This window comes from Macrotis lagotis, chromosome X (assembly GCF_037893015.1).
Source record: "Macrotis lagotis isolate mMagLag1 chromosome X, bilby.v1.9.chrom.fasta, whole genome shotgun sequence".
NCBI lineage: Eukaryota > Metazoa > Chordata > Mammalia > Peramelemorphia > Peramelidae > Macrotis > Macrotis lagotis.
This window is the reverse complement of record NC_133666.1, coordinates 504,394,277-504,408,445: the sequence shown is the minus strand read 5'-3', so window position 1 is coordinate 504,408,445 and position 14,169 is coordinate 504,394,277. Positions and strand designations below refer to the sequence as shown.

The following is a 14,169-nucleotide window of genomic DNA, read 5'->3' as shown; positions in this document are numbered from 1 at the left end:
AAGTTATAAGAAATTAGTTAGCTTTATTCCCTAAGTCTCCTATCATACTTGATAAAAGTGAAACCACAAAGAAGTTAAATATTTTCACCCTGAGTTCTAGGCAGAATAATTTTTTTAAATTGAGAAGTATTCTTTTTATCCCTTATCAGGCTATTGCTTGTCAATCAGTCAATCACCATTTTTTAAAATACCAGATACAATGGTAGGCATTGAGAATACAAAAGGTAGCCTTTGTCTTTAAGGAATTTATAATTTGTTTCCTCTCTTGACTTAAATAGGTTCAAGTATATGTGATTTCTCATTTCCCCTTCATTTTAAAGTTTAGGGACCATCTCTTTCAATCATTGTAGGAATCCCTTCTGCAACATCCTCCAAGGGTGATCATCTGGACTTCCCGGAAGAATTAGCAAGAGAGAGGACTCCCATCATATCCTGAGTTGACTCATTGAATTTTCTTTTGAACAGCTCTAATTGTTAGAAAATTTTTGAAAGTTGAGTTGAATCAAACCATTTTTAAAATTTAATTTCCATTTTGAAATTAACAAACAGCAAATAAAAGGGACATTTCCATATATACAAGAGTGGAGAAAAAAAGATTATGCTTGAAACTTCAGATCCCTATTGTATTCAGTATAGCTTTAAGTATTTTAACTTCAGACTAGCTTTCAAAACTATCCTACTTATCTATGTTTCTTTTTTTTAGACTTTACTGTTTTCTTCTCTGTATTAAAAAAAAATCACAAATCCCGAATGTTCCTTATTTTCCTCCCCCTGCTTTATCCTCATTTCTACTTGCCTTCCTATCCTCCCTTGTCATCCAGAATAATTCACTCAACCTCCCATCCAAGTTGCTCTGAGGAATAAGTGAAAATATTTGTAAAGCACTTAGCACCGGTAGTGTTTAATCAATGCTTGTTCCCTCCCTATGTTTCCCCCTATTGGGGGAAAAAAATCCTGTGTAATAAATATGTATAATTAAGCTAAATAAATTCCCATATTGGTTACATGTTTCATTCTGTATCTTGAGTACCTGATCTCTCTGTCAGTAATGGGCTTCATCATCTGTGCTGTGGAAGTGTGGTTGCTCAATGATTTGAGTTCTCAAGTTTTTGAAAGTTGTTATTCTTTTTAATGTTGTTACTTTAACTCTTTCTCCTGGATGTGCTCTGTTCATTGTACCTCGGTTCCTATGATACAATAAAATTCCATTGTTGGTATAGTTTATTTAGCACTTAGTGCTAGGTGCTGGCAATATAGTAACAAAAAAAAAAACCCCTCTGCCTTCAAGGAATGTACATTCCAATAGAGAGAGGGAGAGGTCAAGAAAATAATATGCCCACAATAAGTTAAATTCCCTGAAATGTGAGATCAGTTTGGACTGAGAACTGGGAGGAATTGTGGAAGGTTTCAGAGTAAATTTTACCCTCATAACTTCTCATTATTTCTCGTTAAGTGACTAGCAGAACCAATCTAATCCCATTTTTTCCTTCAACAAAATGAAAGATAGCTATCAAAATAGCCCCAAATCTTCCTATTTACATTTTCTGGCTCTACAACAGGCCCTGATTCACATCAGCTTGAGCTCCTCATTGCCTAGTTAACACTTTTATGTTTGCTGAAAGATAACTAAGTGGTACTGTTGACAGAGTACTGGACTTCGACTCAGAAAGACCCAAGTTCAAATGTGATTCAGGAAACTCCTGGGCAAGTTACTTAACCTCTAACTGCCTCAGTCTCCCTACCAGGTTTGCTGTGAGAATCAAATGAGATAATATTTGTAAAGGTTTTAGTACACTGCCTGGACTTGGAAAGCATTTAATATTGCTTGTTGCCTTTGCTTCCTCCTTATGATTAGTCCCTCTGCATGAACTCTGTAGCTGTAGTACAACTGAATGTGTCACAGGCAATGGCCATGTCCTTTTATTGTCAGTTCTGCTTAAGGAACAAAGGCTAATTTTGGGGATTTGTGCACCCAGAAAAAGGAATATTAAAGGATAGTGTGAGGAATGAATTTTCAACTAAAAACCAGATTAATCATAAAGTTATGAAGGGTGACTTCTGTTGTTAGTCAGGGCCTGCCTTAATTTAAGGATTATCAGTTTACCTTAAGAAGAATAAGCATTATGGATTACCCAAAGGACAATGGATATAAAATAGTTGGAGTACATTGAGATTTTGTTGATATTCCTTTGTACCATTAGACTTTTTGGTGATGGTCACTAAAGTGTTCTCTGCTGTTCCTTATACTTGTCTCCTTCTAATTTATAGGTGCTTACATCATGTCGGGCCTTTCTTGTGACAGCTCGAATTCCCACCAAGGTAAGTAGTGTTTGCTCCTTAACATTTACTTCTCAGGTGTTAGTCAATCAATTTTGATTTAAGACTAGAAATGCCTTAAACAACTGTCCTTTTTTTAATGGAGAAGACTACTATTAATGGAAAAGATTAGGCTTTCAAATTATTTCATTCTCCTTGTTCACTTTCTCCCCCTGCCCCCACAGAGGACTCTGTGACTTTGAGTCAGAGTTTCAGAATTTGGCTTTGATTCTTTGTTTTATTCCTCTGCTATTCCCTTTTTTATCCTGACAATTTTTTTGTCTGTATTCTCTAAATTAGCACATTACTTTGATTTCTCATGTCTAATTTTTGCTTGGAAGAGGAATATAGAGAATTTTAAATGATATGCTAGGGATTTGTTTTCTTAAAAATATTCCATGCCTCCTACAAAAATACCATAGATCAGTTACAGTTCTTAAAAGAATTAATAATTTTCTCCCCCTGAGGAATGCCATTCCTCAGGTTTTATACTTAAACCTAAAAATACAATATTCTTGAATTTTGACCAAAGACTCATTGCATCTGCTGGACTTCAAGTCAGGAGAAATCTGAGTTCAAATAATGCTTACTAACTTTGTGATCGTAGACAAGTCACTCACTTTTTTGAATTAGTTTTCTGAAGGGTAAAATGAGGATAATGGTTTTTTTTTTTAGTACCTGCTTCATAGGATTGTTGTAAAGATCAAATGAAATAATGCATATCAAGTACTTTGAATTTTTTAAAACAACATGTTAAGATCAGTTCCTGCTACTGTTATTATTAATAGAAAGAGATGCAGTGAAAGCATAGTGGATATTGGGTACGTGATTTGGAGTTGTAACACTCTGCCTTCTATACTTGCTTTGTAATAAAAGTCAAATCATTTAACCTGGGTCTCAGTTTTTTCATCTGTAACGTAGAAGAATTGAATTATGTCAGTTGTTCTCAAAATGTGGTTCAGAGACACTTGGGATGCTAAGATTCTTTGAGGGGAGCTGGAAGATAAAAATTATTTTTGCAATAACTACCAAAATGCTTTCTTTTCAATATAATAAATATTGATCAATATAACTCACAATCTCACCAGTTTTTAGGATTATAAAGGATTTAATCCTGAGGATTCCTAGATTAGAAAGATGACCTCCAGTGTCCTTCCTGTTCTCTTTATCAGTGACCATATTATCTCATGCTTTATAGACAGAGAAGTTCGGAGTTTTATCTTGAAGGAATTCTAAAGCCTACACAAACATTTTATATATTCTGTTTAGGTGAGAAGGGTTAGTGGAGAGAAATGGACTTTTAAATACTTCCATACTTAGGTAACTAGGCAAATAAGATACCAGGTTAACTTGTAAATACTTCCATCCTTAATATCTTTTTTTTTTCTTTTAAAAGGATTTTATTTATTTTGAATTTTAACATTTTCCCCCTAATCTTGCTCCCCCCCCCCCCCCCGAAGGCATCTGTTAGTCTTTACATTGTTTCCATGATATGCACTGATCTAAGTTGAATGTGATGAGAGAGAAATCATCCTTAAGGAAGAAAAATAAAATATAAGAGATAGCAAAATTATATAATCAGATAAGTTTTTTTTTTCTAAATTAAAGATAATAGTCTTTGGTCTTTGTTTAAACTCCACAATTCTTTCTCCAGATACAGATGGTATTCTCCATCCCAGACAGCCCAAAATTGTTCCTGATTGTTGCACTGATGGAAAGTGAATCCATCAAGGTTGATCATCGCCCCCATGTTGCTGTTAGGGTATACAGTGTTTTTTTGGTTCTGCTCATCTCACTCAGCACCAGTTCATGCAGATCCCTCCAGGCTTCCCTGAATTCCCATCCCTCCTGGTTTCTAATAGAACAGTAGTGTTCCATGACATACATATACCACAGTTTGTGAAGCCATTTTCCAATTGAAGGACATTTACTTAATTTCTGACATTTTTGTTGCCCCTTGGGCATAAATCCCAAATTGCTCTCCAGAAAGGTTGGATGAGTTCATAGCTCCACCAACAATGTATTACTGTCCCATATTTCCCGCAACCTTTTCAACAATGATTGTTGTCCTTTCTGGTCATATTGGCCAGTCTGAGAGGTGTGAGGTGGTATCTCAGAGATGCTTTAATTTGCATTTCTCTAATAAGTAATGATTTAGAACAATTTTTCTTATGGCTATGGATCGCTTAGATTTCCTCATTTGTAAATTGCCTTTGCATATCCTTTGACCATTTGTCAATTGGGGAATAGCTTTTCTTTTTAAAAATTTGATTCAGTTCTCTGTGTATTTTAGAAATGAGTCCTTTGTCTGTCAGATATACTAGTTGTAAAAACTGTTTCCCAATTTACTACATTTCTTTTGATCTTGGTTACACTGGTTTTGTCTGTGTAAAAGCTTTTTAATTTAATGCAATCAAAATTATCTTGTTTGTTTTTAATGATGTTTTCCATCTCTTCCTTGGTCATAAACTGCTTCCCTTTTCATAGATCTGACAGGTAAACTACTCCTTGATCTTTTAGTTTGCTTATGATACTGTATCCATTTCTATTTTATCTTGGTATAGGGTATGAAGTGTTGGTCTGAACTAAGTTTTTTCCATACTAACTTCCAATTTTCCCAACAATTTATCAGAGTTTTTATCCCAATAGCTGGACTCTTTGGGTTTATCAAACAGCAGATTACTATAATCATTTCCTGCTATAACATCTAGTCTATTCCACTGATCCACTGCTCTATTTCTTAGCCAGTACCAGTCAGTTTTGATGACTGATGCTTTATAATATAATTTTAGATCTGGTAGGCTTAGCCTTCTAAGCCACCTTCTTTTGCACTTTTTTTCATTGACTCCTGGGAAATTCTTGACTTTTTTTCTCCATATGAATTTATTTACAACTTTTTCTAATTCATTAAAGTAATTTTTTGGAATTGTGATTGGTAGGGCACCAAACATGTAGTTTAGTTTTGGTAGAATTGTCATTTTTATTATATTAGCTCCACCTATCCATGAGCAGTTAACGTTTGCCCAGTTACTCAAATTTGATTTTATTTGTGTGAGAAGTGTTTTGTAATTGTTTTCAAAAAATTTTTGCGTCTGCCTTGGCAGATAGACTCCCAGGTATTTTATATTGTCTGAGGTTACTTTGAATGGAATTTCTCTTTCTAGCTCTTCTTGCTGTATCTTGCTAGTCATATATAGAAATGTTGAGAATTTATGAGAGTTTATTTTATATCTCGTGACTTTACTAAAGTTGCTAATTATTTCTAGTAACTTTTTATGATTTTTTTTGTGATTTTCTAGGTATACCATCATGTCATCTGCAAAGAGTGAGAGTTTTGTCTCTTCCTTCCCATTTCTAATTCCTTCAATTTCTTTTTCTAGTAGTGGTGATAATGGACATCCTTGTTTCACCCCTGATCTTACTGGGAATACCTCTAGCCTATCCCCATTGCATGTAATGCTTGTAGATGGTTTCAGATAGATACTGCTTATTATTCTAAGGAAGTCTGTTTATTCCTTACACTCTCTAGTGTTTTTAGTAGGAATGGGTGCTGTATTTTGTCAAAAGCTTTTTCAGAATCTATTGATATAATCATATGATTTCTAATAGATCTGTTACTGATATAATTTATTATATTAACAGTTTTCCTAATATTGAACCAACCCTGCATTCCTGGGATAAATCCTACTTGATCATAATGTATTATCCTAGTGATAACTTCTTGTAGTTGTTTTGCTAAGATTTTATTTAAGATGTTTGCATCTATATTCATCAGGGAAATAGGTCTATAATTTTTTTCTTTCTCTGTTTTAACTCTTCCTGGTTTAGGTATCAGCACCATAATGGTGTCATAGAAAGAGTTAGGCAGAGTTCCATTTTTCCCTATTTTTCCAAAGAGTTTATATAGAATTGGAACCAATTGCTCCTTAAATGTTTGATAGAATTCACTTGTGAATCTATCTGACTCTGGAGATTTTTTTTCTTAGGGAGTTCAATAATAGCTTGTTGAATTTCTTTTTCTGAGATAGGGTTATTTAGGTAATTAATTCTTCTTCATTTAACCTGGGCAACTTGTATTTCTGTAAATATTCATCCATTTCACTTAGATTGTCAAATTTATTGGCAAAGAGTTGGGCAAAATAATTACAAATTATTACTTTAATTTCCTCCTCATTTATAATACTAGCAATTTTGTTTTCTTCTTTCATTTTTTTAATCAAATTGACCAGAGGTTTATCAATTTTATTGGTTTTTTTCATAAAACAAAGTCTTGTTTTAATACTTTTCTTGCTTTTGGTTATATTAATTTCTCCTTTAATTTTTAGAATTTCTAATTTGGTATCTGATTGGGGGTTTTTAATTTGTTTTTTCTCTGGTTTTTTTAGTTGCATATTTAGTTCATTGATTTCCTCTTTCTCTAATTTATTCATGTATGCATTTCGAGATATAATATATCCCCTGATAGCCGCCCTTGAGTATATCCCATAGGTTTTGGTATGTTGTTTCATTGTCATTATCTTGGATGAAATAATTAATTCTTTCTATAATTTGTTGTTTGATTCACTCATTATTTAAATTGAAGTTATTTAATTTCCAATTAGTTTTGGGTGTATATCTCCCTAGCCCAATATTGCATATGATTTTTATTGCAGTATGATCTGAGAAAGATGTATTCATTATTTCTGCCTTTCTGCAATTGTTCATTAGGTTTTTATGTCCTAGTACTTGGTCAGTTTTTCTGTAAGTGCCATGTACTGCAGGAAAAAAAAAGTATATTTTTTTCTATACCCATTTAATTTCCTCCATAAGCCTATTATATCTTAAGTTTTCTAACTATCGATTTACCTCCTTCTTGTTTATTTTATGATTAGATTTATCTAAATCTGAGAGTGGAAGGTTGAGGTCTCCCACTAATAGAGCTTTGCTATCTATGTCTTCAGCTTCTCCCCTAAGAATATGGATTATTTTTATTTTTATTTTTTTTGGTTTTTGCAAGGTAAACGGGGTTAAGTGACTTGCCTAAGGCCACACAGCTAGGTAATTATTAAGTGTCTGAGACCGGATTTGAACCCTGGTACTCCTGACTCCAAGGCCGGTGCTTTAGGCACTACGCCACCTAGCCACCCCTAAGAATATGGATTCTTTACCATTGGATGCATACATATTTACTATTGAAATTACTTTATTGTCTATGGTACCTTTTAGGAGGATATGGTTTCCTTACTTGTCTTTTAACAATATCTATTTTTGCAGCTGCTTTGTCTGAGGTAAGGATTGCAACCCCTGCTTTTTTCACTTCAGCTGAAGCAAAATATATTTTGTTTCAACCTTTTATTTTTATTCTATTTGTATCTCTCTGCTTCAAATGCATTTCTTGTAAGCAGCATATTGTAGTATTCTGGTTTTTAATCTACTCTGCTATTTGCTTACATTTTAAGGGAGAGTTCATCCCATTCACATTCAAAGTCATAATTACTAACTTTTTATTGCCTTCCATGCTAACTTCCCTCTGTTTGTGTTTTTCCCTTTTTTCTCTTTATCCATATGCCCCGGTATTTCTTTCTGAATACTACCACCTTCAGTGTGTTTGCGTTCCTGTATCAACCGCCCCCCTTCCCCCTTCCTCCTTCCCTTCCTTCTGTTAGTTCCCCGTTTTCTCCCCCTTCCCATTCCCCCCTTCCCCTTTTCCCCTTTTAATACTTGAAAGTTAACTTTAAGCCAAGTCTGATGAGAAGAAGATTCAGGTGGTTCTATCCTCCTGCTCCCCCCCCCCCCCCCCATAGGTCTTTTGTACCGCAGTTTTGCCAGATAGTAGATTTTTGGCTGCATTCCAAGCTCCCTTGTTCTTCGGAATATCTCATTCCAGGTCCTTTGATCTCTTAATGTTGATGCATCCAGGTCCTGCATAATCCTTACTGAGGCTCCATGCCATTTAAGTTGTTTCTTTCTGGCTGCTTGCAGGATTTTCTCTTTTAACTGATAGTTCTGGAATTTGGCCACATCATGTCTTCATGTTTCCATTTTAGGATCTCTTTCTGGAGGAGATTGATATATTCTTTCAATAATTATTTTGCCCTCTGGTTCCATGATATCAGGGCAGTTTTCCATCATTAAATCCTGTAATATTAAGTCCCGGCTTTTTTTTTCTTTTCAATGTTTTGAGGAAGGCCTGTAATTCTCAGGTTGTCCCTTCTCGATAGCTTCTCGAAGTCAGTAGTTTTGCTGATGAGGTATTTTACATTTTCTTCTTCTTCTTCTTTTTTTTTTTTTTGATCTTTTGGTTTTGTTTAACAGAACCTTGTTATCTCATGAAGTCATTAGTTTCCATAGATTCCATTCTTTTTTTTTTAAAGAGAATTTTCTTCATTTATCTTTTGCAACTCCTTTTCCAATTGGTCAATTCTATTTTTGAAGGAGTTTTCCATTTGCCTAAGTGTAGTTTTGAGAGAATTACTTTCTTTTTGCATTTGCCCGAGGATTTGATAGAATTATTTTATTTTTGCATTTGCCCCATTGAGGATCTGAGAGAATTATTTCTCCTTTTATATTTTTCCAGTGTTTTGTTTTCTTGTTGTGAGATGTTAATTTTCTCTTGAGTTTCTTTTCCCAACTTTTCCAATTGTTTTTCTTTTAAGTTTTTTTTTTGCAAGGCAATGGGGTTAAGTGGTTTGCCCAAGGCCACACAGCTAGGTAATTATTAAATGTTTGAGGTCAGATTTGAACTCAGGTACTCCTGACTCCAGGGCCGGTGCTCTATTCACTGCACCAACTAGCCACCTCCAATTGATTTTTTTTTAGGTGTTTGCAAGGCAAATGGGGTGAAGCGGCTTGCCCAGAGCCACACAGCTAGGTAATTATTAAGTGTCTGAGACTGGATTTGAACCCAAGTACTCCTGACTTCAGGGCTGGTGCTTTATCCACTGCACCACCTAGCCGCCCCATCCAATTGATTTTTTAAAGTCTTTCCTGATTTCTTCAAGGAAGTCTTTTTGGGCTGGAGACCAATTCATATTCTCCTCAGATATGCTAGATCTCTCCAGGTTAGAATCTGGTCTTTCTAAGTATTTCTCTAAGGTTCCACCTTTCTCTGGGTTTTCTTCATTTTTCTAGAATCTTGTGTGTGGGGAGGGGCTCTCTCTCTCAGAGGTTTTCTTTTGAAGATCCTAGAGACTTTGTTTACTTGGCTTAGTAATTCCAAGGGATGGCCTGTAGGGGGTGCAGGTTGCTTTTTCTGGAGTGATTGAAACCCTCTCACAATCCTGGAGAGAAGGAGGCAGGAGGGGACATCAGGGTCTCAGCTGACCTTGAACAATGGGCCAATCTCCCTTTCAGCTGAGTGTTATGAGGGTTTATTTTATATTTAGTGACTTTACTAAAGTTGCTAATTATTTCTAGTAGCTTTTTAGATGCCTGAGGGATGGGGGGGGGCGGGTAGGGTAGCTAATGTTTGTTCCTGGAAAAATGCTCCAAAAGTATGGAACTCAGGTCCAGCACAGAACTGGAAGATTTCCAGGCATGCAGACCTCTCCTCCCCCTAGCCAAAGACTCCATGGCTAAAGTTGGTTTTTGACCTGCCTCTCACCAAATGTGGCTAAGGCTGATCCTTTGCCTTCCCCCATCTCTCCCCACCCCTTCACCCACAGTCCCCTGAGACTGACCTTGTTGGTAGGTGTTCTTCTCCTAGCTTCTTTTTCTGGGTTTTGTTGATCAAGTTTCTGTTAAGAGGTTTCTTTCATGTTATTTTTGAGGGGACACAGGGAGTGCTTAACACAGTGCCTGTCTTCTCTATGCCATCTGGGCTGGAAGTCCATCCTTAATATCTTAAGATTTTTTTTATCTCTCTTGTTAAATTCGTTTGTCACCACTTTTTTCTCCCTTTTGTATGATTGTGATCATTTGCATATGCATAAATTGTTGTCAGTTCATTTTAGTCATATCAGATTCTTGATGTTTAGTGTTCTCTTGGCAAAGTTATACCATTTTCTTTTCTGCCCCATTTTATAGACAAACCAGATTAAATGATTTGTCCAAGGTCATACTGCTAGTACGTACCTGAGGTCAGATTTGAACTCATAAAGGTGAGAATTTCTGATTCCAAGCCTTGTGTTATATCCATTGCCCCTTATATGTATTTATACTTGATCTCTTTTGTATTTGGGGAATTAGCAGTCAGTTTCCTGTATTTGAACTGGCTTAGAGGTTCTCTCATCCATTTTCTTTCTAGTTTCATATTCAGTTGTATTTAAAAGTTGCTCATAGAGAAGATTTTTTTTCTTTTCTCCACCCCATTAAAAAAAAAGATTTATCTATAGAGTAAGTGCAAGTGAAATCTGGATAATAGAAGATCTATAAATTTTAAAACTTTCCTGGATAGTTCAGAATTCTGAAGAAAGTTGAGAGGAAAATGATTAGGCATTAAATAAAGAATTATACTACTGGTGAAGAATCCATTACAGAAACAGAACACATGGGTTTTAAAAATGAGTTCAATGGTCTTTTGAACTGTAGTTTCTTGAAAAATGTGTTCACATTAAGTGAAACTGTTACTGACTCTTTAGAAGGTGTATTACATATATATTTGCCTTGATCATACTTCACTTAACCTGTTCCCTGTCTTGTTCCATTTTTGCTGTGCCCCAGGCCTTTCAGTCTTAGAACCAGGCAGGCAAAATCAGCTATAACATTTTCTTTTAAGCCACTTCAATTATCTTGAACTTTTTTCCTTAAAGTGACTTGTTCCTATGTTTTCTTTCCCCATGGGACCCTAGAATGATTCTTCCTTGCTTACTGAATCAGATTAGAGTAGTTTTTTGCCTTGATATGACTCCATGACTCCATCCTTTGTCTCACTGCTATCTTCTTTGTTTCCTATTTTTCTTTCTTTGAATCATTTGTTCTTCTAATATTGATCTGTCTTCTGAATTTTTGTATTATTATCTGTTGTTTGGGGAGAGGGCACAAGCTTTTAATAAGCTATTTCCTATATACCAGATATTGGGCTATGTTTTTCCAGATATTATCTCATTTGATCCTTGAAACAACCCTGGGATGTGTGTGCTGTTAGTTATCATTCCCATTTTACAGTGGAGCAAATTGAAGCAAATAGTGATTAAGTGACTTGCCCAGGGTCACAAAGATAGTAACTGTCTAAGACCAGATTTAAAATCAGTCTTTCTGACTAGAGTCCATCAGCTGCAATACTTAGGTGCTGCCTTCAGGAAGTACTTAAAATGTTGCTTTTTTGTTTGATTGTTTGTTCAACTTATCACTGTTTTCCTAACTAGTCATTATACTCTTTTTGATTTTTTTTTTGCCAATAAAAAAAGATTTAATTTCTTGCTATGTATAATGCATTGTGCTTAGGGATTGATGATAGAAAAGTGATGTATGGCAGTCTTTGTCATCAAGGCAGAGAGGATAAGACGTGTACACAAATCATAATATATGTTGAAATGTAGGAAATGTCTAAGGGCAGTCAGACACAAATGTGAAAGTTTTGGGAGACTATTTCTAGGTGGATCAAGAGAAGCAGTGAAGAAATGGTGTGTAACTGGAACCTTGGAGGAAGAAAAGAATTTCAATAAAGAGATGGAGACACCCTGTTTCAGACATGTGAGATGTTTGTACAAATGCACAAAAGCCAAAAGAGGGAAGGGTAAAATGAGACAGGAACTGTGTCTTAACTAGTACTTGGAAGAGCAGGGACTAAAATTCAGGTTACCTGATACCCCAATGAAAACTCTGCACCACATTGATATTGTTAGGAAACTAGCATCTTTATGCAGGAAGAGAGATTAGATTTGTTTTACTTGGCTGTGGAGGGCAGCTGCAGAGGCAGATTGAGGCTTGCTGTAGGGAGGAACTTCCTGATGATTAAAATTATTTGTTAGTGGAATGGGCATCCTCTGGAGGCAAGTGGGTTTTCTAACATTAGGGATCTTCAAGCAAAAATTGGGTGAGCAGTTTTTGGAATATGTTGTACAAGAAATATTTTCCCAGCTACAAATTGAAAGTGATTACCTCCAAAATCCCTTGTAGCTTCTAGACTGTGCAGTTCTTTGTAATTCTCTAAGAATAACTCCTTGTCCTTTATTTAAGTGGGACTCTAGAAACAGTTTTGCTGTATAGCATCACTTTATAGATGAGGAAACTGAAACACAGGGAGACTGTTGCTTACTCAGATTTGTTGTTTAGTCATTTTTCTGTCATGTCTGACTCTTCATGACCCTGTTTAGGGTTTTCTTGGCAGATACTGGAGTGATTTGCCATTTCCTTCTCCATCTTATTTTACAGATGAAGAAACTGAGGTAAACAGCGTTAAGTGTGATCATAAATTGAACAGACCCCCCAAAAAAGGTCACAGTAAATGTCTGATGCCAGATTTGAACCAAGAAAGATGAGTCTTCCTGATTCCTCACTGAGCACCCTATCCACTTCACCACCTAGCTACTACCTTTGCTCACAGATATATTAACTTTTCAAGACCAGTGCATTCTTCCTGCCCCCCCCCCCCCATCTTATTACTTCTATCTCCTTTGGGCTGTTGGTCTTTCCCTAATCTGGCAAGGAAATCCTTTTCAAATTCAGTTGTTTCAGAAGACCCACTTTGAATTATGTTAAGTATCCTTTAAACTAAGTGGTCTGAGTTTGGTAAAGTGGTGATGGTGATAACATGGAATCATTATTGACTTTTCATTTTTTTTTTCCCTTGTAGATTCACTTATCTGGTGGATAAACTTGGCTTAATTACTCATTTGTGTTTCTAAATTTGATTGTAATCTGATTTAAAAATTTTTGATACTAAAAGCAAGTATGTATGAATACTAAATGCCATGGCTCACAGAATTTGTCTAGAGAAAGGACAAAAAGAAGACCCCACATTTTCTTTAAAAAAAGAGAGAAGAGGCTGTCCAAAAGGTTAGATATTAATTGTAGGTGGGTCTAGTGAGATAGCAGTTCTGAGTGGAAAAAAAGAAAGAAGAGAAGATATAATAACAGAGGAACTTGCAAAGATAGTCCTAAATCCTGATGAAGTTGCTAATGATGGTGATAATATGATGATGATGGATGTTTCCTACATATGAAACATATACCATTCCAAATATCACCTAGTTCTGACAAAGCTTGCAACTCTGGGATTCTGCCTCACAACTGTCAGATTTGCACTTAATAGAAAAGAAAGATGATAAATTTTGGAAGGGCTACAGAAAAATAGGCTCATTGATGGACAGTTTGTGGAAAGCAATTTGAAATTTTGCTCCCAAAGAACATTTTGGCTCATTGATGCCACTTTTTTTTTTTACCTATATTCCAAAGAAAATAGAGAAAATGAAAAAAAGGTCCCATATGTGAAAAAAATATTTATAGCAACTCATTTTGTAGTGGCAAAACCCTGGAAACTAAAGCTCTACTAGTCAGTTTGGGAATGACCCAAGAAATTATGATATGTGAATGTAATGCATTTTTGTTGGGCTATCAGAAATAATGTAAGAAAATTCTGGGTAAACTTGTATGAATTAATAAAGAAATCAGTTGAGCAGAACAAGAAGACAGTCTTTGTGACAGTAATGTAAGAAAGAAAAAAAAATTGAAACACTCAAGAACAGTGGTTTGTAGTATTTGACCATTATTCCAGAGGGCCAGTCAAGTAGCATGCCCCTTGCTTCCTGAAAGATAGGTTGATGTGGGATGAAACTCATTTTTAGACTTGGCCAGTATGGAAATTTATTTGGGTTAACTATGCATATTCATTATTTTGTGCATATTTATTGTTATTGGGAGTTAGTTGGGAGGAAGAAAAAAAGCTTGAAAATTGAAAGAAAATAATTCCTCAAAAGTTATAAAAAAAAAGAA

General features: G+C 35.4%; 1 protein-coding gene across 1 annotated transcript in view; it reads left to right on the top strand.

The window, feature by feature from the left end:
* LOC141501321 (F-actin-uncapping protein LRRC16A-like) overlaps positions 1-14,169 on the top strand; it is a 185,304-nt gene that overhangs the window by 152,157 nt on the left and 18,978 nt on the right. The window contains exon 3 of the mRNA XM_074205210.1: positions 2,269-2,319. Coding sequence (XP_074061311.1) covers positions 2,269-2,319 — 51 coding nt within the window. The remainder of the gene's footprint in view (positions 1-2,268; positions 2,320-14,169) is intronic.